The following is a 21115-nucleotide window of genomic DNA, read 5'->3' on the forward strand; positions in this document are numbered from 1 at the left end:
ATTCATAATCCTCTATTACAGGAAATATCAAACAAATTCTAGTGAGGGGAAAAAAAAATAAATCTATCAATAAATGGAAGGAGATGCAGTGCCACAGTCTTTGGCAACACAAGACTGTCAAATAACTCTTACCTAGCGGGTTAGATTTAGCTCTGGAAGTGGTATCCTGCTGGTTGATGGGAGCCAGTACAAATCTCACAGAAAGGTCACTGGTTCCAGCCGTGCCTTGGAGTGACCACTTTGAGGCCACTTATGGCTCAGAGAGCTGACCTGTAAAATTCCTCAAAAAGCTGAACAAAAATTGAGTCCCCTGTAGGGTGACTGGGCACAGCTTAAGAGCACACACCAGCCAGAAATGCAAGCTCTCAGTCCCCTGGGTTTCTTTGAAGCTGAAGGAGGGAACAGCAGAACTCCTGAGCATCCAACAGGTACATCAGGGAAAGCCTGGCTACAGCACAAAGCCACCTGCATAAAGACCGTGCAGAGCAGGGGGGATGCGGAAGGGAATGACATGAGCAGCCTGCTCCCTTGCTAAGACTTTGAGATAAACAGGCAGTGATGCCATGATAAGAACCCTGAAAAATCTGCCTGATAAGGTGACATAAAAGGCAAGTAAGGCTGAAAGAAAAGAGGACAAGGCTTCTTTAAGGCAAATCTCCAGCTTTTACAATGCAGGAATAGGACTGCTAAGCCCAGGTCAGAGACCAAAGATCTGCCGAGGGGATCAAAGGTATAAATCTCTACCTGCCACACATTGCTTCCCCCACAAAGAGCTGTTTTAACAAACATAAAATAATACAAAAGATAAATCAAAAACCGTACCTTGCCATGTCTGCTTTTACCAAAGGATTCAAAAAATAAAAACACAGGAATAAGAAAAAGGTGCCTAGATCACAGACAAGCAAAGAAAAAATTGTTATATAGCATCAGCCTGTAACTATCTACAGACCTGCTTCCCCAAGCCCATGAATTTCTCTGAGAACTGAGTTCTCCTATTCTATATTTTCATGCTCTTCTGCCAGCTGAACCACACTATATACAGTACAGAGAGTATAAAGACCATATGTCATCACAATCTCCACTCAATTTTATTAATGCTGTAATATCAAAAGTAGACATTTCCCTTTATTCATCATACCAGATTCCAGTGCTAGAAGATACAGAAAATATCCAGCATCGCAACTTCAAAAACTTGGTGACTGATAATGCTCAGAAGAATGCACACTTTTATGAATATGTAAGCGTGAATTTCAATAAAATGACCTTTAACACAACAGGTTCCAGCCAAAGTAAGAAGGAAATCTCTACTGACACATAAATTACTAAAGATGAAGGTGTTTCTTCTAAGATTTACCTTACACAGAATTGTCCATATACATACTGATCACTAATCCTCTTTAAACTATGCACCAGTTCCCACAGCTTTGAGAAATCATGTTCTAATCTGATCTACATTTTCCTGTAGAGAGAAAACACCATAAAAAGTGCACTTAACAGCTATGAAGACAAATAAAAGATGAAATTGGAATAAGTTCATAAAAACATTATAATCACATCCACAATTAGGCAGCAGATTGCACTTTGGCCATCTGGTAAGAATACCTGACACTGATAATATCTGAACTACGGCCTCTCGGCTCATCTGCCTGATTGCTTCATTTTAAAAATGTACGCAGTCACCAAGCAGCCAGTTTCTTTAAAAAATACAATGAAATAAAATAAAATTTTTAGAAGGGGAAGAAAGGGAAACAAATCCATGAAGTAACACCCCAGGTAAGGGCTAACAGTTCTGAAATCTCAATCTGATCATAGAGAACAAGACTGCTTAAGCTCTACAAACCGCCCACAGGTACACATTTCAGCAGACTGATTCATCTTCAAGACAGACAGCAGTGACAGCATCTGTGATCCAGTTATACTTTTCTTTGCTTGGGAATACAGTGATTTGTTTACTCATTGCAAGAGTCTTAAATCTCACAGGACATTCAGACACTCATACAGGGAGAAGACAATGAGCATTTCAGAAATTGCTATATGCAATATATGAACTTGCAGGAGTACCTCCAATCTTCATCAAAATATCAAAGAAAATAAACCTACTGATTTCCATAGTTGTGATTGGGTTGTTGTGGGTTTTTTTTACATTACCAGTTTCATAAAGAAAATAAAGACAAACATCAAAACACTGAAAGTCATGATGCTTGCATAAAGTGAGGAAAGGTCATGTAAATGTAAAACACAATGGAGAATTGCAAGTCAGTAAAAGGCACAGCAATGATAATCATATTTTAAAGGTAGACCAATTTCCACACAATGAAAACTTAAAACCCTAAAACAAACTGAGATGGACAGCTGCGTATACAGGGCAATTCTTTGTTTCTATTGGAAATTAGAAGCACGAGTGGCTGTAGCTGCACTGTGACTCTGACCCAGCAAAGATACAGGGTCTGAAAAGAATTAGCACAGGTCCTCACTAGAGAACTGTGCTGTTTTAATGGAGAACTGTAACGAGGCAACGAAATGCTTCAAGATATTAAACCGCACTAAGGAGAAGATATAATAATAATCGCAAAGCTAAATATTCACCCAAGGCAAAAATAACAAAGGTGGTAACAGACAAAAGGAATACAATGATTTAACATTAAAAATGGCTATTGTATTGGAGATACTAGACAGCAGATATCCTCCTATATGTTTTCAAAGAGGAGATAAGGTTGTTCTGGGAAATCAGTCATTGGCAAGGAAGTTTCACCTGAACATTAAGAAAATTAGTTGAGGTTCAGAATTACAAAGCACCTTTTTCAGCTGAGTGTTACAAGATAAAACAGAAATAGATAAGCATAAGCTTTTTTTTAAAGTACTTTGAACTGAACTAGTTAACAATTCTTTGAGAGAACTCACAGGAGAGCGGAACTAGTGAATGCAGAGTTTCGAAAGTCTGTGTAAATGACTGAGTATCCCTCAATTTTAATCATTATGTGAGAGTCCAATACCTGTTGGTAAAAGCTGGCTAATGGAGGAGCACACTATTCTTCCTTGCCATGGAAAGCAATTAGCAGCAGGCTGTGCTAGGGATTAGAGCCAGAAGTTTCATTCAGTGTATTTATTAGTGTAGAAAAACAGGGGCAAATAGCAAGATGTGTGCTGACAACATAAAATATTAATGTTAGCAGAGTCTAGACACAAGGGTGAGGCATAATGGAGAAACTAAAAAAAAAAAAACTAATAATGAGGGAAGAGCAAAGGCTGATAAGCAGACTGAGCACACACAAATGCAAGTTAATGCAAAGTGGAAGGAAAAAAACCATTAGATTTCACACAGGGTGCACACAAGCAGCTTTTAAACCATAATCTCCTAGATATTTGATCTGGAGACCCTTTGGAACTATGACATCCCTATGGACATGCCGGCCAGACATAGCCTGCAGATAGAAGGGAAGGGAATCCAGCCTGTGCCTATAAACCAGGCTACAACCTCCACAAACAAAACCACTTCAGCAACACTGCTCCAGGAGAAAAGTCAGATCCTTGTACTAATACAGGTTCACCAAAATGAGACTAGATGCTAGATGATACGAAAAGAGTTGGCAGATGTAGAAAATCAGTGAAATGCTAGGACTAACACAATGGAGCAGGCAGCATCAAGGAATACATACACCCATGCTACAGCAAAGGGCTTGCTATCTGAACGAAGGTCATTGTCACTTAGGTAAGGCACAGAAAACCGCAGTCTGCATTGTGAGACTCCATAACAAACAAATATCCTCAGTAAGAGATACAATAAAGATTTAACAGCTCATCCACTGAACTCCTGTTTGACTTGGGCTCAGGTCTTCAGCTCTTTCATCCGAGTGTCGAGTGTCTCGGTTCCCCATTCTCTTTTATAACCAAGATAATGGTGCTTCTTTATCTCACAGGAATGACAGAAAGAAAAATGCAACCCTAAACATTGAGTACTGCTAAAATATGAGTGGCAGTGTCATTCAGGTTCCCAAAATAGACAGTATTTAACCTTCATTAGCTGTTAACAGCTCTTGCAAGTCTACCAAGCACTGATACTCAGATATTTATAACACATTTAACTCCAGACCAAGTCCCAAGACAAAAAAGAAAAAGGACAGCCAATGTAACAAGAAGATTCCTCCTCCTTTCACCAAGTTTCTTATCACAACTTCTTGGGGGAAAAATTTGCAAAGAAAAAGAACCCATTGGTCTGGATGAATAAACCTTGTAAGTCCCAAAGCTCTCCCCGGGGAAAGCAGCAATCTTGCTTGTTACACCTTAACAATGCAGCAAAAAGAAGATAAACATTTTTCTTAAGTTGTATTTGCATGAAGAATGTGAACGCTCTAATTTACATTTAATGTTATTAGCCTTCCTTTTAGCACGTTAAAAGTTAAGTACAAATCAAAACTTTTGATGCAGATCGTTGGGCATCCATTCATTTGCATGCAGGCACAACCACAATCCATGCGCAGAACCACAGCAGAGGAGGAACAGCTTGCAGGATCTGTCAGCTGAAGAGAATCCAAAATACAGTGAATTCTGCATATAGCAAGCGAAGTATGACCCCATGCTGACTGGGCCGGGGTCAGCAAAAAGTCCTTTATCATCTGGTATTGCTAATTCAACTAGAAATACGTACTTTGATGTTTTGGGTACAGTTAAGATCCAGTTCATTCAGTGGAGCAGTTTGGCATTAAAACTTAACCTGTGCAACTGCTGGCTGATGAGAGGCAGCACCACATCCTTGCTCCCTCTCCTTGAAGGAAAACTAGTAAGACAAACTAGAGACAGACATCTCTGCAGAAGGAGTAATGAGTAGCTAAACACTGGCAAAGAAAAACCCAAACTCACCCTAGCTAGGTGAAGTGTAAAAAGACCTCCTCAGAAAGTCAGCGTATTTTCAGCAGGAGACAGATTCACAGTCAACTTTAGCTTGTCCCTTAGAGGGATCAAATTGTTCCCAATGTTAGGGAGAGAACTCCAACAGAGATCGTGACTCAAGACACAAAGATATGCCAACAGCTGCAGCAGAAGGACCTTCAGAACCTCAGAACTCACTAATCCATGTCCAGGCAGGGAAGAAAGTGAGGCAGGGAAGGTATGCACACTTAATTGCTTCTGTCTTTATTTCTGTTTACTCCTGTTATCTAAAGGAAACATCAGATTTAGAACATATGTTTCAAATCCTTCAGTTTGCATATGCCTCTGGAGAGTTAAACTATAAACCTGGCTCTTATTTACAGCTGTTCAGCATCCTATCCAGGATATTTTCAAGGGATTCAGCAGATTTCTTTTCTCTTCTCTTTTATACAAGTAAAAAGCCAATATTGGAACGCAAGGGCTACAAACATAGCCTCAGGTTAGCACCACACATGAAAAATTAATGTGCACAGATATTACATAAGAAACATGTTGGCTAGCATAAAAGGAGGGGGCGGGTTAAATAGCTTTCTCAGGTTTTTTAATCATTTCTTTGGTAGAAAAGATTTCATTTAAAGCCTTTAAAGTGTGACGAACAACTCACTGAGCTGCCCATGAACTGTACCTCTGCGACAGTTACACCACAGGGACAAGCAGAATCAGACACTCAATATCTCTTGTAGCTCATACAAAGATGAAACGGCCACTAAATAAAGCGGTACTTTCCTGCTCGGGAGCAGAGAGGATTATTCAGAAGCATAGGAAAGCAGGCACCTCTCTCGCAGGAGGCAGTCACCAGGGCTGTTCAGCAGATGGGACACAGAGGCAGAGCAGGAGGAATGTGCAGCCGCTGCTGTTACCTGGTGTTCAGGGAGGACAAGTAATGGCTCTGAGAAAACCAACAGATTTGTGGCTTTAAACTGGGAGGGAAAGCGGAAAAGCAAACAGATGAGTTGCTTGGTATTTTGCTAGAAGCAAACAGAAGAGCTGAGATTTTTAAGGGACTGGCAAGGTGAACTGGGGGTAGGAAAGAAACTGCTTCCAGGGAGACCACCCCCAACACCGTGGTGGCAGAGGTGACCCCCAGCCCCTGCACAGGGGCTTTGGTCCATGCAGGCTGGGCCCCTGCAGCCTTGTGTGCAGAATGAGTATGAAGGGAAAAGGATGGATGATGGTCAGGGTTACAGTGGGTTAAAATGGGCAGTGGGAGAGATGTCACTGGCATAAGTATTGCCACTTGTTCATGTTCACTTCATGCAAAAGGTCAAAAATCCTCTCCAACAGTGGATTTTATTTTTAAAAAACAACCTAGAGTGGTTCACAGCATTTTTTCCCCCAGCACCACGCTCTCACATATGCTATCTTAATAAACATCTTCACGTTGGAGAGGGATAAAAGGCATTTTGTTTTGATTTCATTATATTTCCTGAAATTGCTTTTTTCTTTCAGCATTTTTTTCTTGCCATTCAGTCGTGGTGGCCCTCACAGAGGGATAATGCAATAACACTTTTGACAAGGTCAGCTTTCCAATAAGTTTGCAAATGGCATTTCCCAATGACAAAACAAGCACAGCTTTTCTTCTTTTGTAATTAATATAACAGAAATGTCAACCTGGAAAGTTGGTCTCCAAAGGTAATATGTTATCAAGAGAAAATTAATTTTTGAAGTCAGAAAGTGTTTCCTTATCTGTAAAACTGAAAATACTATTTACATAGTAGAACTACTGTTACAAGCACAAAACATAAAATTTCTGTAGCTTATGTACATGTCTGAAAAAAGAGCAACTGGGGAGAACAACAGTTAAATTGCTTAAATTGCTAATTCAGACACTATATCATTTTGAGAATTGCACATGCATTTTGTAAATTCACTTTGCACATGCCCTGTAGAAGCACACAGCATAAAGCTGTGCGCACATACTAAAAGAAATTTTACTTCACATCCACACTTATCTTTAATTTAGCCACGTGTTTTATGCACAGAATTAGTCTTTCCAGCTGCTCTCCCATCCACATAAGCAAGTAACATCCAGCTGTTGGTCCTGGACCTACCTGGGACCTACGTGTCTCCCATGTGAGGCAGCTAAGAAATGGGGGACTCTTCCAACTGCTTCTCCCAGTGGAAGGAAGACCCTGCAGCTCAGAGGGAGAAAGGGAATAAGAGCATCTCCTCTCCCTGAAAGGAGAATGAGTTCTTGGCACTGTCCCACGGAGCTGGAGCCCGCAGGGCTTCGGGCACACCCCGTGTACCTCAATCCAAACCTACATGCTATACAGTCAGGTAGGTGAAAGCTCTGCCTAGGACCTGCTGCTTGTACTCTGAATGTCCTTCAAATGCACAGAAGGACAGTGAGCCCCGAGTCCTGTCATCCAATTCTTTCTATGTTTAGTTTTTACAGCTCCTACAGGCACTTAGGACAAGCCTACGGGAGCTTCAGAGTGCCAACAGGAGAGTGGGGAAAACTGAATGGAGGAAGCTGCGCTCACATCTTGGGTGGAGCAAAGGGGTGGGGGGAAGAGTATTCAGCTGCAGCAAAACAACAGATCTTGCAGTTACAGCATGGGCTGTCACAGAAAACCAGCAGAATGCAAATTTTTCTGTGAAAAATATTTGCCATCAATGTCAAACCCAGCCCTCCAGGTGCCTGCAGCTCCTAGGCATGAGATCAGCACAAACTTTGTCAAACGCTTGCAGAAAAGTGATCCGTTTGAAACGCTCCCCCCTTCAATCACTTTCACTTCAACCACTTTGTCCTAATTCCTTACACACAGTCCTGTGGCACCCAAAATAATGTTGGGTAGCAGACCAAGTAGGGTGTAGCCTCTGCTTCCCTCAGGGCTGCATATGGGAGCAAATACCTGGGATGATAGGGCACTGGCTGGGGTAAGCCTGTTTCACTTCCTACGGACCCACACAGTGGCAAGCAAAGGGACACATTTGCTAGAATCCTTAGACAATTCTTCACTACCCAAGGCAAGTAAGGAGATGTAGACACATCTACAGAAAGACATATTTAAACGTTGCTCTGGCTTGTGCTTCCCTACACTTACAAAGCAGCCTGGAAGCCCCACAGGTCGTAGGACCTTTCTACATACCACCTCTACAAATTATGAGACTCTCATAAAAATACTTCTCTTCCACCTTCTGACAGGAAGAAAGTTAAACATCATCTAATCTTCTTTTCCTGTCTCATGCTCACACTTTGTTTACCTATTAATCCCTTTCCAAATTCTTGACTTCAGAAAAGGTAGTGGTATTTCTGGGCAAATCCTGAGGCTCTGGATTCATACAGACAGGAAATTATGGCTCAGTTCCTCCACTGTCCCAAACTGCTTCCACCTGAACAGGAAAATTTATGGTTAATGGTTCTTCACAGCTCCTCATCTAGATGTTCCACAGAGCACTAAAAAAAAATCAGCAGCTGTCCCATATATTGAGAAACTTGTAATATAATAATCTCAGTACATCAATCAGAACTCATTAACTGAAACTAGACCAATTATTCAAATTTGCTGTAGTTTCTATTAAATAAAGTAGTTGCCGTGATCTGAAATACTACCTAGGCAAATGTGTTCATAAAACAGGGAACAGTTCATTTCTCCTCGATGCAACAAATCATGGGTCAAAGACCATTTCCACAATGCTTTGAAACAAAGCTCATTTGAAGTCTAATATATTCATCAATTTAAGCAATGCTTGACCTGAGATGTTGTGAACATGCATTGAACAAAACATTCAGTATCACACGATACTGTGCCAGGAGCAATCCAGAACTCCTTAATTCTCCAGACAGTCCTTCAGTTTTATAAAGATTTTGGGTCTTCATTTGAAAGGATGCTCTGAGTAACTGGTGTCTGAGTGGTGCAGCTGTTCTTACCAGAGGCTCATATCACATGTTGAAATAAGCTACTGTGCAATTACTTAATTATCTCTCTCTCCTACCCTTTAAAAAATCCACTGCGATTCAACTTGAAGCAAACCCAGTTAATCCAGTTTTATGGCTGAGAATTTAAACACAGAGAAGTCAGAGATTCAAAGCTGCAGTTCTTGTGGCAATACCACTACTCTAAGAGGCACTGGCATTAATGCCATAAGTATCTGAGGCACAAAGAAATGCAAAAAACCCTTTTCGTGCAGCTTATCCTAGCGAGTATTTTAGAGCCTGCTGTTCAGAAATCCAAAGCCCCTTCCCCTGTTCTTGGATGCCACCCAAGCTGGTGCCTAACCACCCCACATGGCTACCTCTTGCTGTCTGCCCTTCCCTTGCTTGTGATGCGCAGAAGCGAGGTTTATTCTGCCCGACTTCCCTTCACAATGACTCCCTCATTCCACCCATTCATCTTCTCGCTTGCTTCTCTGCCATATCCGCTCAACCATCCTTCATAATTCAGGGCTGAGGAGCTAAGGAATAAATGTTACAGCACACGCATCAAGGGAACTATAACTTTGAATTACCTGACCTGGGTGAGTGTAAATTCTCAGCCATAACATTGGATTAACCTAATTTCTTTTTATTGAATATTTTACTTTTGGAAGTCCTACAGCCCTTTCTCTCAGAGAAATATGAGAACTGAAGGTCAAATCAATTCTTTTATGGGTATATTTCTAATTTTAATAATCTAACCTCTTAGCATTGAGCATTAATATCTAGCAGTAGTAGAACAAAGTAGCATCCAGTCAGTATTTTGGGAAAAAAAGATCACATTTCTATAGCCCTTCAAAAATACCTCATAAAATAACTTTCAACTTTGCTGCATATTCTCGATTGTTATAAAATTTTTAAAAACCCTCTAAACACTTAGCTTAAATAGAAATTGTCAGACATAACAGCAGTAAGAATACAGAGGCTGTCCTTGTGCCTCCACCTCAAAAGCATCAGATATAAAGATAGTAATGAACTCTGTATTTTTATCATTACAGAGTTTACCAGCTACATAAAAAGGCAAGAGAATGTATTACACAGAATTGATTCCCAAAAAAATGCTAAGATAATTTTTATGAGCTCTTTCAAGCTTCTAAAAGGGAAAGGGAAGCAAGGCACATGAGTCTATTCATCTTCTGCCTCCAGGCTGGTCATTTGAAGCTAACTTCACCATTTCCATGTCAAAAGCCCTCGGGTGACTCGGCTCTGCTCTAACAAAGCTTATCACCTTCATGCCTCTGTGGGACGTATGCATTCCCATACGTACCTATACAGGTACACAAAGTAGAATATCCAAAGTCAGTGAAAAGGCAAATTTATCCATTAGTTATGAAGAATTATGTCAACATCAGATCAAGAGCAAAAGATCTCACTAGAGAGGATCCAGTGGAAAGCCAGAAGGCAAGGGCAGACAGCGCTCCCCACCATCTGCAGTGCTCACAGCCAGGGAACCAGCTCAGGCCTCTCAGATCCAGAGATCCCTTCAAGAGATGCAGACTGACAAGTCAGCAACCAAGGGAACTCTTAGGCTTTGGAAAGTCATTTTGGAGCAGGCTAAAGTAGTGAGAACACAACAACTCCACTACTTTCTTCACTAAGTAAAAAAAAATGAGTAGTAAACCTATGGCCAAATCAAGCGAAGTAAGGAAACTCATGTCAAACAAAGAAAACAAAGCAAAAGAAAAGGAGGTAGTTGTCTTGGAGCCCATGCCAGAAAACATGCATTTCTCCTGTCTTTCAAGAATCTGCAGATCTCACTTGAGAAACAGTAATATTTTCTGGTTTAGTTTAAAGATACTTCCTCCTTCCAAAGGGTCTCTGTGCACTGCTTCAGAAGTACTACAGCCAGCCTCTTCTCTAAACACGTCCATTTCAGCCCTCCTTAGCCATTCTTTAGACTCTGCAACAGTGTTAGCAAACGATAACAGTAGGCCTCATGGAACAACCTGTTTCAAAGGAAAATGTCTTGTACTCATTTTATTCTGGAAAACAATTTCCATTTGCTTAATATAGTCATGATATTTTACTGAGGTAATTATACTCTTAGCTATCAGTAACAATTAAACCCTTAGACTGAGGTTGCTTAATAAAGGTCTCAAAATAAATAACACATTCCAAACACAATATTTTAAAATGTCAAGCATGCAAATAAGATCTTATAATGAATATAACGAAGCATCAAGTATAAATCAGCACAAAGTTAGTCTGTCATTGTACAAATCTCTGCAAAAATTGCCTTTAGACTGTTGTGGGATTCTGATCAGCATGCTACAAAAGGGCAGTGCAGGCACTGCAGATGAAACCATTTCATTAAATGTTATGACTGCTTCATCAGAAAGGCAGGGGGACGTCACCAACACTGCTATGTTTCTACAGTTGCAGAGCTGAGTGACTTGCGTAACGCAGTCAAGACTGTGGTGAAGCTGATAAAATTTGCATTTGTTCTGTTGTATCTTCCGTAGCAACTTCCATGAAAACTCCAGTCAGACCGTTCCATTGCAAGCCAAATAAACCCAGAAGCAGATAAATTAGGGGCTACAGACAAAGGAGAAAATCACACTCAGACTCCAAGATCTAGAGATATATGACATCAGGTCAATAGGTCCTGGAAAACTGTTACATATGGAAGGTGAGAGCATGGTTTAAAGACCCTTACAATGCAGACAGCAAGATGATTAAAAAAGGTGAAGCAGATCAGTGACAGAAATTTTTAAAAAAACAGTCAGGAAAAGTGTTGTCAGAATAAATATTTGCAGAAATCTCCTTGAGGAGCATCCACTGCAGGCAAAGAGTGGTACAGCAAAATATGTTCAATGCTGCTACGTTTGTGAGACAGCTGCCCGAGGTCCAGAAGGTGATGGTTAGGTGGAACAGGAATAAAAGAGGTCCAGAAGGTGATGGTTAGGTGGAACAGGAATAAAACATAACACAGTAAGTAACTATAAGAAGTTACTAAAAAAAAAAAAAAATCACAACAAATTTGGGTTATATAGGGGGAAAAAAACCTCCAGTGTTAAAAGAAATCCTCCCAGAACTCTCTTTCCCTGAAGCACCTCCACCTCACAAGACACAGAGTTGTCAGACACCAACAAAACCAAACACAAAATGTGTTTTTTCATCAGCCCCAACAGCAAATGTCTATAGCAGCTGTCATCAAACCCCCAAACACTACCTTCTCCGCACAAAACTTAGCTCGCTTTACCCAGTAACACAGACACTCCTGTGTAAGCCACAAACACAAAGCCCAACAACGGCTCTGCATCAGACTGAACTCAGGATCAATATAACACCAGCTAACGAGGGGGGAGATATTTTTCATAAAAGCATCTACCCCATCTCTGATCTACCTTAGTTAGTCTTCATCCTTTAAAAAAGGCGCGCTACAAGAACAGTCTGGGAATTAAAATTTATGATGTTAGTGGATATTAAAGTTACAATTCAGCAGAGACCTGTTCAAACCCCCTGTACTCCACAGGCAGCAACTACCTCTTTGTCTCTGTCCCACAGCTGTTAATGATCTTCTCTCTTCCCTTGCTATCATACCCCTCCACCCACAACTACCAATCACCTTTTCTCTGAAATGATTTAACTGATTAATATAATTCAGTTGAAATTAAAGGGAACTGTCCTCAATCTAAAAAGTCGTTGAGTCTCTTTCAAACACAGAGTGCCTTGGCTCCTCTCTTCCCAAGAACGCAGGATATTGAGCAAGTCCTGTCTCACGCAACAAAACCTGCCTTGCTGAATTACAGAAGAGGCAGCAGTAGAATTGCTTTAAAATGTATTTATTTGCAGGCATAAAAACAAGATAACTTCCATGGGTTTATAAAAACCTATGATGGGGAGCCACGGTGAGATGAGGGAGAGGACTGGCAAGGGCCAGGCTGACAGCAGTTAACAATCACACATAGCGTGGCAGCACAGCTGGTGATGCGTAAGTAAATGCTATACATGCAGTCAAAGTGGCTTGAAGGAAGGAAGAAGCATCATATTGTAACAGCCAGAGAGAAGCATTCAAACTACTCGTAACACAGACAAGCAGCTCAGTTCTGCCCCAGAGCTGTCCATACTACCTGGACACTGAGCACAGGGTATGATATCCAAAAGAAGGTCTGTGGCAAGGCATCTGTTTGCCAGAGTGGGTGGTTTTATTGCTACCAAGTGCAATATTTAAAGCTAATTTTTCACACATCCCTGGAAAAATGTTAATTCCCCTTCTTTGCTGAATGCCCAGAACTTTAAGATCCTTCCCTGTGCTTTAAAATCATCTGCCTCCCAAGAAAAAAATGTAAGACCCAATACGACAGAGAAACCATCAGCATTATTTTAAATCTTTACTGATTACAAAACAAAGCAGATGGCAAATCAAGTCACGAACTCTGCATCTGCCATGCTTAATGAACAGTTTAATTACCTAGTCCCATTTCTGATGCATCTCTGCCATTCTCAGCTCTGGGAGTCACTTAGATACTTCGCACTGACTCTTGCAAAGATACCTCAAGGAACATGGGGTATGAACAGTCCGCTGGAGTTGGTTAATCAATACTTGTTTAATCTCCAACTTTTATGGTGATGGCCTAAATTATGTCGCAATAGAAACAGATTTCCTATCAGATCACATGATCTGGTTGAAAGCTTAGAAAACAAAAGGGAAATTTTCAGCTTCTTCTCCAGGCAGTGGAGTACCCAAAGGCAGACAAATGCACAGACAGAAAATAAACACAGCAAAACAACAACATCCAGTACAATCAGATAAACTCATCTGCTGCATTATGCCTTACACAAGAGCAAGGGATGCAATCAGGACAGCCTACATTCACAAAGTCTACAATTTGAGAAGCAAACTGGACTCATTTGGAAGAAGTCACAAGAAGTAACCAAAACTGGGCTTCACATTTTGCGTTTTGGTGTATGCAAACAGGCAAGGGATTCCCACGAAGGATCATACACTGGCTGCAAAAAAAGCAGGAAATTTTGTCTCTGGTCAGATTTGCTGCACACGTTACAGGCTGCTCCTACCTACCCTGCAGGTTCATGCAGGTAGATCCAACCAGCTTGGACACAAAAGAAATAACTGGTTTAAGGAGTCACTAAACTGCATGTGTGCAGGAGAAGAGCCTGGCAGGTCTAAACCCTAACAGCAAGCTAAGTAAGGAATACAGGTAAGGGCTGACTGCAACCAGATAAAAATCACACAAGGAGAGGAGGAGGTGACAAGCCTAAAAAGATCCACGCAAGCCAGCTGTTGGCCCTCCACATCAGAAGGCTTTGGGAACCCTCCAGTGTGCCTTTATTGCTTTTCTTCAACCACACTCCTGCTGCACAAAGTCCGTTTGTACCTTCTGAAAGCTGCCCTCCCAAAACAAAAAGACCAGAGCTTGCTTTCCATTAAATACTGACTCAATCAGCTGCTTGCACTCAGATAAGGATTTTCAGAAAGGGTTTTACATTTCAGAAGACCTACATGTCATAAAATTTCCCAAGAGATTCAGATTTTAGCCATTTGGTAGCAGAATTGACTGTTTCTAATAAGCCTACTTCATAAACAAAGAGCAGAGGTTGTGTGCAAAGCTCTCAGAAAAAGAGAAATACAAGCTTAAGGACAGCATAAAAGTCAAACACAAAATTGTGTAGGTAAACATGGCATTCAAAGCCAATACAACAGTAAATCAAAGAGGAAAAAGGGCAGAGGTGGACTAGGTCTTTCCCCAGCACTTCAGATTATGTCCCACTACAGCTGTATCGGAATTACCTCAGGTAATATAGCAAAGATTAAAGATTACCCTAAAACTCTGAGCAAGCCAAAGCAAAAAGACAGCACAACAGACAGGAAATCCAGTCAAGTGGATTTCTGTAAAAGTGAGTGAATACAAACCTTCAAACATAAAATTCTTTTGCATCACCTTCAGTGAACAGACTGACGGTCCAGGAGATACCTTCAAGCCATCAATGTCTGCAGACCTCTAGGGCATACAAATCTAGTCTTATGTTTCACTGAAAAAATGTAGATTAGAAAACTTAAATACTGCCCCGAGATTTACAAGGACATATGGGAGAAAGTAATAAACTAACATGTTCTAAACAGCAGCTTGTCAACAGGAATAACCAGGATGCAGCTCCCGTGCCAGCCCCCTGTCACTGTCAGAGGTGGAATCAGCTGGGCTGGACTACTGCAGTAGTGCACCACAGACAGGACAAGGCTGCTCTTCAAGCCAGGGAAGAGAGATTTGTAGTGACTCACAGAAGAATCCTAGGCTGATAACTGTGCCAATTCCAAATGGTAAACCAAGTGGAAAGGCCCACGTAAGCTCAAGAAAGCCCAAAAGAAGCAAATGGGGCAAGGAAGCAAGCCACGGATGGAGAAGTTAAACGCACTGAAATGGAAAGATGAAAGCAACCAAGAAAGACAGAGACTGTAGCGAGGAGAAAATGAACAAGACTGAACAAGTGAGACAAGCAATCTGTGAAAGCCAAAAAGTACTGCTTGAATCTTGAGGAAAAAAAATGCAGCAGTCATAAAAGTAAGCTGAGAAGGAATCGGATTGGCCTAGCAAGTATGAGAGTAGGTTTACAACTAAAATATTTGGTACTGCTGTTATCAAATGAAGAACAGCTTATTGTTTTCTATTGATCTTTTAAAACACGTTCAAGGCCTGAGACTTCCAGGTTACAATTTGAGCTCAAAGAAAGAATAGCTGTTACTGCATTAAACTTGCACTGTTGAACACGTCTGATGCCTTTCAATCCTTATTTGCACAGCATACAGGAACAGATTCACTGCCCTACTAGAGGGTCAAATATACACAAATGCAAAAAATCACACTATCAAAAGCAATAGCAATTCAATCTTATATGTAATAGTCTCCCCTAAATTAGATTTTCACAGTCCTATTTAACAAGACAAAGATTCAATAGAGAGAGCTCATCTTTTCCATTCTCAAATTACATAGAAGCACACTGTACTACTGATGCCACTAATTAGATGATTAAATACCATTCTAGGTGATATGCTTTCAATGTAAAATAATTATTTTTGACAGGCAATATATTTGCTCAATCTCATTTTAAATCACAATATCATACTTTTTTAATTAAATGAAATTCCTTCTTCTGATTTTGCATAAGAAGAGCAACCAGCAGGAAAACAGTGCCAAGGATAGATTGCCCAAGTACCACAATACAGGTACTTCTTCACAAAGGACCCCGGGCATTCTGTGGATGGACTAGATGGTCTGTAAAGGTCCCTTCCAACACAAACCACTCTATGATTCCATGAATATAAATTTTCAGAGACAACAGAGTCTTTATTCCTTTAAAAATGGTCAGTTGAGGAATCACCGAACACATGAAAACCTTCCACTGTCAAAAGACGTTTATTTGCCATGGGCTGACAAAGGACATTTCCAACTTCTCCTCTACTCGTCTTCTGGGAGAGGACAGCAAACAAATCTTTCCATATAAATTAGGTTATAATTCATTACATGATAAAATACTGTTGACTTTTTGTCCAGTACTTAAAGTGATAATATTTTTGTATTCTATGATAAAACTTATTTCTGCTGAGGACTGGAAATAAGTTAACAAAGGGAATATTTTAGTAAACATCTAAGAAACTTCCTTCAGGGCTGAGCAATGCTAGACAGCTAAGAGGTTGCAAATGAAGGAATTTAATTGGGTTCAGTGTCCACCTGTGTCATATCCAGCCATGCCAGCACCAAACTAGAACACTACAGAGGGCTGTGGGCTGCTGGGGGTATTAGAAACGCCAAGGAGAAGAGATGCCTTTTCTGTTGCCATGACAGAAACATGGAAAGTTTGGTCCATCCACCGATTGCCTACCTCAGTGTGAAGCAGAAAGAACTGCTGTCATTTTTCTCTTCTCACTTATATGACTCTCTATGGCATCAGATTCTGCAGCCAGATCTGATAGAATATCCTCTTGTAAAGTGGTTGCTTCATGCTTCGAGAAGCTCTGCTTTCCGCACCATATATCACAGCTTCTTTGGCTCAACAACGACATGGAATTACATAGAATTGCAGAATTGGGTGCAACACAATTAAAATCAATCCAAATGCTTTAGTTGATGCTGAAAATTAAAGCTTAAAGCACAAGCAACACAACACCTCCTTTCCCCCTTGCTCAGTCACTCCCATACCAGCACCTTTCCTCCCCATACATTGATGTGCCTGTCTCCCTCTCACATGCTCTGACTACTTGAGCCTGACCTTACGTACACACATAAGCTTACTTATGTGAGCAGCTTTATAACACCAGGGAGACTGCGCAGATGAGTGAAGTTTTCTAAGGAGTATTCTTGAAAAGTGAAGTAACTACCATTCTGACTATAGAGAATTATTACTCCCTCTGGGGGAAGACTGCTCTCAGGATTTAATATAAAGTTTTCAGCGCTCTACAGACTTCAAAATTATTGTATAGATTTCATCACGAGAGCATACCTGATGTAGGATAATGCAGACTTCTTTGATATATCCTATAGAAAGGATCTTAAAACGTATTTTCAATTTACTGGTCTAGTGCCTACCATTACATTCAAACAGACTTTCAGCAGAAGACGAAGGCAAATCTCTTACTCTCTGTAAATTGTTTTTCCACAGGAACAGTTGACAAGGTGCCGTCATTTCATTCTCTTTAGGGAAGGAGGTGATTCACCCAAAGCCATTATAAATTCCCTTCAGTGGCTCAAAACACTCTAGTGACAACATGATTCAATTCTCTGCCCTCACACAAATGCCAAGCCTGAGACAAAGTCATGTATTGCCAATGCAGCATGAGCCCAGATGGGGGGAACGCTAACAAAGCCTTAGGATGTACTACTGCTTTTATTCTAATACAGTTCTAATGACATTTCACGTCTTATGTAGCACCCAGTACACAAAGACCCCATAGTAACTTTGTAGTACCAGTTACGGAGGTGAACAAAGAAGAAATAGCAAGGACTGCACCTACAGGAAAGAAATAAGGGCACAGGCTTTTCCAAGCACTATCTAGAAACTCACCTTGGTGAGCAGCAACACACGTTTCTGCAGCCGTCTGACCAGTGCTTCATGCTGCTCACGTTTCTTCTTCTCATCCAAGAGTTGGCTCTGAATTCGTAGTATTTCCTCCTGTAGCTGCTGCCGGGCCTTCTCTAGTGTTCGGGCACTAAGAAAGATAATACAGACTGGTGAAATCTTGACCACTGCCTCTTAGTCAGAGAGATCAGAAAAAATGAGCAGAGAAGCATCACCACGATACCTGGACATTGGGGCTGGTGTCATTTCATTTTACAGCTGCACTACTGCAAACAGAGTAGCTGCAGTCTCATTACCAGCAGTTCTCAGAAAAAGATATGAGAGAAGAACCACCCCCAGTAACAGCCTTCTTGTTCGGCATGAGGCAATTACTGGAACCCCACATATACAAAGCATTTAAATAATTGCATATCTATTTCAAAATCAACCAATCTGCCCTTCAGAAGATGCCTCATTTTCAACAAACGATTCACAGTCTTGGGTTCTACTGTATCTTTTCACCTTTTTCTAAAAAAGTAGAAGTAAAACTGAGGTTTAATATGATCTGCTTTGACAGATAATACCCAGCAAGTAATTACAGCCACCACCTGGACATTGCTCTTGCCAGCTACCTATATTGGAAGAGAAATGTCTTCTGAGGCCAGGTGATTAGCACTTCTTTTGCAATGTGGACATGATTCTCAATTCAGCCAGAATAGCCTGGTCCCTCTTCTCAGCTCTCTGCAGCATGACTCGGTAATGCACAATTATTATCCATGTATTCCTGGAGATATTCTTCATGCATGCCCTTCAGACACTCAGTGTGCTGCTGGGACACTAATGGGAAGCTGTTCCAAGGCACACATAAAGCAGCTCATCACAGATCAAGTATGCTGGCAAAGTACTTGATCAGTAACAAAGTAAGAATGAAATTATTCTTGTGATTATTGAGAGTCGGCTCATAATTTAAGCATGTCAAGTTTATCCAAGACTTCACTAACTTTAAGTATTTAAAGAGTGGGCAGGACATGAAAAAAAGTACTGCACACAAGTCATAAAGCCTCAAGCAAGCTAGAAAGACGAAAACAAACATCTCTAGTTTACTCAGGAACTGATGATCTTTGTTTCTCTGATGACAAAAACACCATCGGAAAATTTATAAATGCTTCAGAAGGGTACTCTTTATCATTATTATTAGAAGAAAATTAATTAAAAAAAGCTTTTAAATAAAATAGCACTATTGTTAAGGTATTGCTTAGATAGATCCAAAAAGGGAACACTGCCTTAAAAGACACTTGGTATAAATCAAGTACCTCCTGCACTACCATGTCACCAAACCATACTTCTTGGGAAATTTATGTAGGAATTCACCAAAATCCCCAAGCAGCTGTCCCCCTACCTCAAGATCTCCCCCTTGAATTAAAATATGCATTTTAAAACACTGGATGAATTAGAAGCCTGTTTAAAGCTCCAGTTCAATTCTGAACCATTCACAGACCAATTTAATAATCAGGGACTATGGAATAGTCTCTTCATTGTTGTATTCAGGTGGGAAGGTTCATCAAGAGGTCTTCAAATCTGCATTTGAAAATGTATAATTTCATTACCAGGGCACCAATGCTTCCTTGGTTCTGTTTTAATTAATCACTTAAAAAGGGAACCTGCACCCAAGAATAGTATCTATGGTGATGGAACATGAAGAAGCACCAGCCTTGCACTGGATACTCTCTTCCCCATCCTAACCTCAGCAAACATCTCAATTTCAGTCTCATGAGTACTTAATACAAACACTAGCCTTTTTCATACTGAATAATGCAAGAATTCCACAAGAACAAAGTAGAGAATCAACTCTTGTTGGATTCTGCAAAATCAATCCATATTAAAAAATTTCCTGGAAGCCAGCATCCTAAGATGACAAACAGCAGGTTGAGTCCTGGCATACTGTGAAATATGGGATAAAATTAAGTGGTATAACCGAAACATCAAATGTCACAAACACATGCCACACAAGAAGTGATTACTTGCAGTGCAAAAAACCCACATCATTCAGAAGTTACAATTGCCAAATTACAAAGATACCCACCACTGCTCTCCAGCCCATCCTTTTGTCAGAGGCTACCCCTTTGCAGTGTAGCTAGCAAACTCGAACACGTGCTCACAACGTGCTCACTGCTGCTCAGCTCACAATACAGCATCCTACACCTTAAACATGCCTTCAGGGGCAATTTAGGCTGACTAATTTCCAGTTGATGGACACAAGTTGGATAAAATCTTAAAACATACAGGAAGATTCATCACACCATGCCTCTGAAAATCCTAGGCTTAAAACACTTTCCAGGCACCTTGCACTAAGACTGATTTCTTAAGCTTGTGCTAAGACAGACTTTAGGCCCACGTATACGTGCCAGCCTACCAAGTTTGCAACAGGTCAGCCTCCAGTACAGGGCAGAATGGATGGGTGAGATCAAGTAATCTCAGCTACTGTCTTAAAAGTCACTGTAGTTTGTTCAACAATATTGCTTTTTTATGCATAGGGTAAATGTAAGTACAAAAACCTCATCAACTGTGTTATAACAAATTAACTCATGCCACAGAAACCCTACTGCAAATATTATTTGCCCTATCAAAGAAACTTAGTCCTCATCAGAGTCAGAACAGAACTAAAAATGCAAACATAGGATTAAATACTACAAAAGAGCCAGAATCTTGCATTTGATTATTGCAAAACATTTTGATAGGACAAATCTTTTTTTCCTACTCTCATGACACTGTGACCTATTTCTACAAATGCTGAGTGGACTGACGGATTATGATTGAACTGACATTCACAATGAAAAATAAGGTATGTGCTAGGTTTCTGTTCTGGTTTTGGCTGGGATAGGGTTCATTTTCTTCCTAGCAGCTGGTACAGTGCCGTGGTGTGGATTTAGGATGAGAACAATGTTGGTAACACACTGATGTTTTCAGTTGTTGCTAAGTAGTGTTTATACCAAGTCAAGGACTTTTCAGTTTCTCATGCCCTGCCAGTGAGTAGGCTGCGGGGGGACACAAGAAGCTGGGAGGGGACATGGCCAGGACAGCTGACCCAGCCTGGCCAAAGGAATGTTCCATACCATATGACATCATGTTCGGTATATAAACTGGGGGAGAGCTGGCTGGGGGCTGCTGCTCGGGAACTGGCTGGGCGTTGTTTGACGAGTGGTGAGCAACTTCATTGTGCATCACTTGTTTTATATATTCTAATTCTTATATTAT

The 21115-nt window shown here is 40.8% G+C and overlaps 1 protein-coding gene across 3 annotated transcripts in view; it reads right to left on the minus strand.

Moving 5' to 3' along the window:
• MAD1L1 (mitotic arrest deficient 1 like 1) overlaps positions 1–21115 on the minus strand; it is a 380760-nt gene that overhangs the window by 247056 nt on the left and 112589 nt on the right. For all 3 annotated transcript variants that reach the window (XM_040592111.1, XM_040592112.1, XM_040592113.1), the window contains one exon: positions 17867–18011. In XM_040592111.1, coding sequence (XP_040448045.1) covers positions 17867–18011 — 145 coding nt within the window. The remainder of the gene's footprint in view (positions 1–17866; positions 18012–21115) is intronic.

This window comes from Falco naumanni, chromosome 4 (assembly GCF_017639655.2).
Source record: "Falco naumanni isolate bFalNau1 chromosome 4, bFalNau1.pat, whole genome shotgun sequence".
In the NCBI taxonomy this organism is placed as follows: domain Eukaryota; kingdom Metazoa; phylum Chordata; class Aves; order Falconiformes; family Falconidae; genus Falco; species Falco naumanni.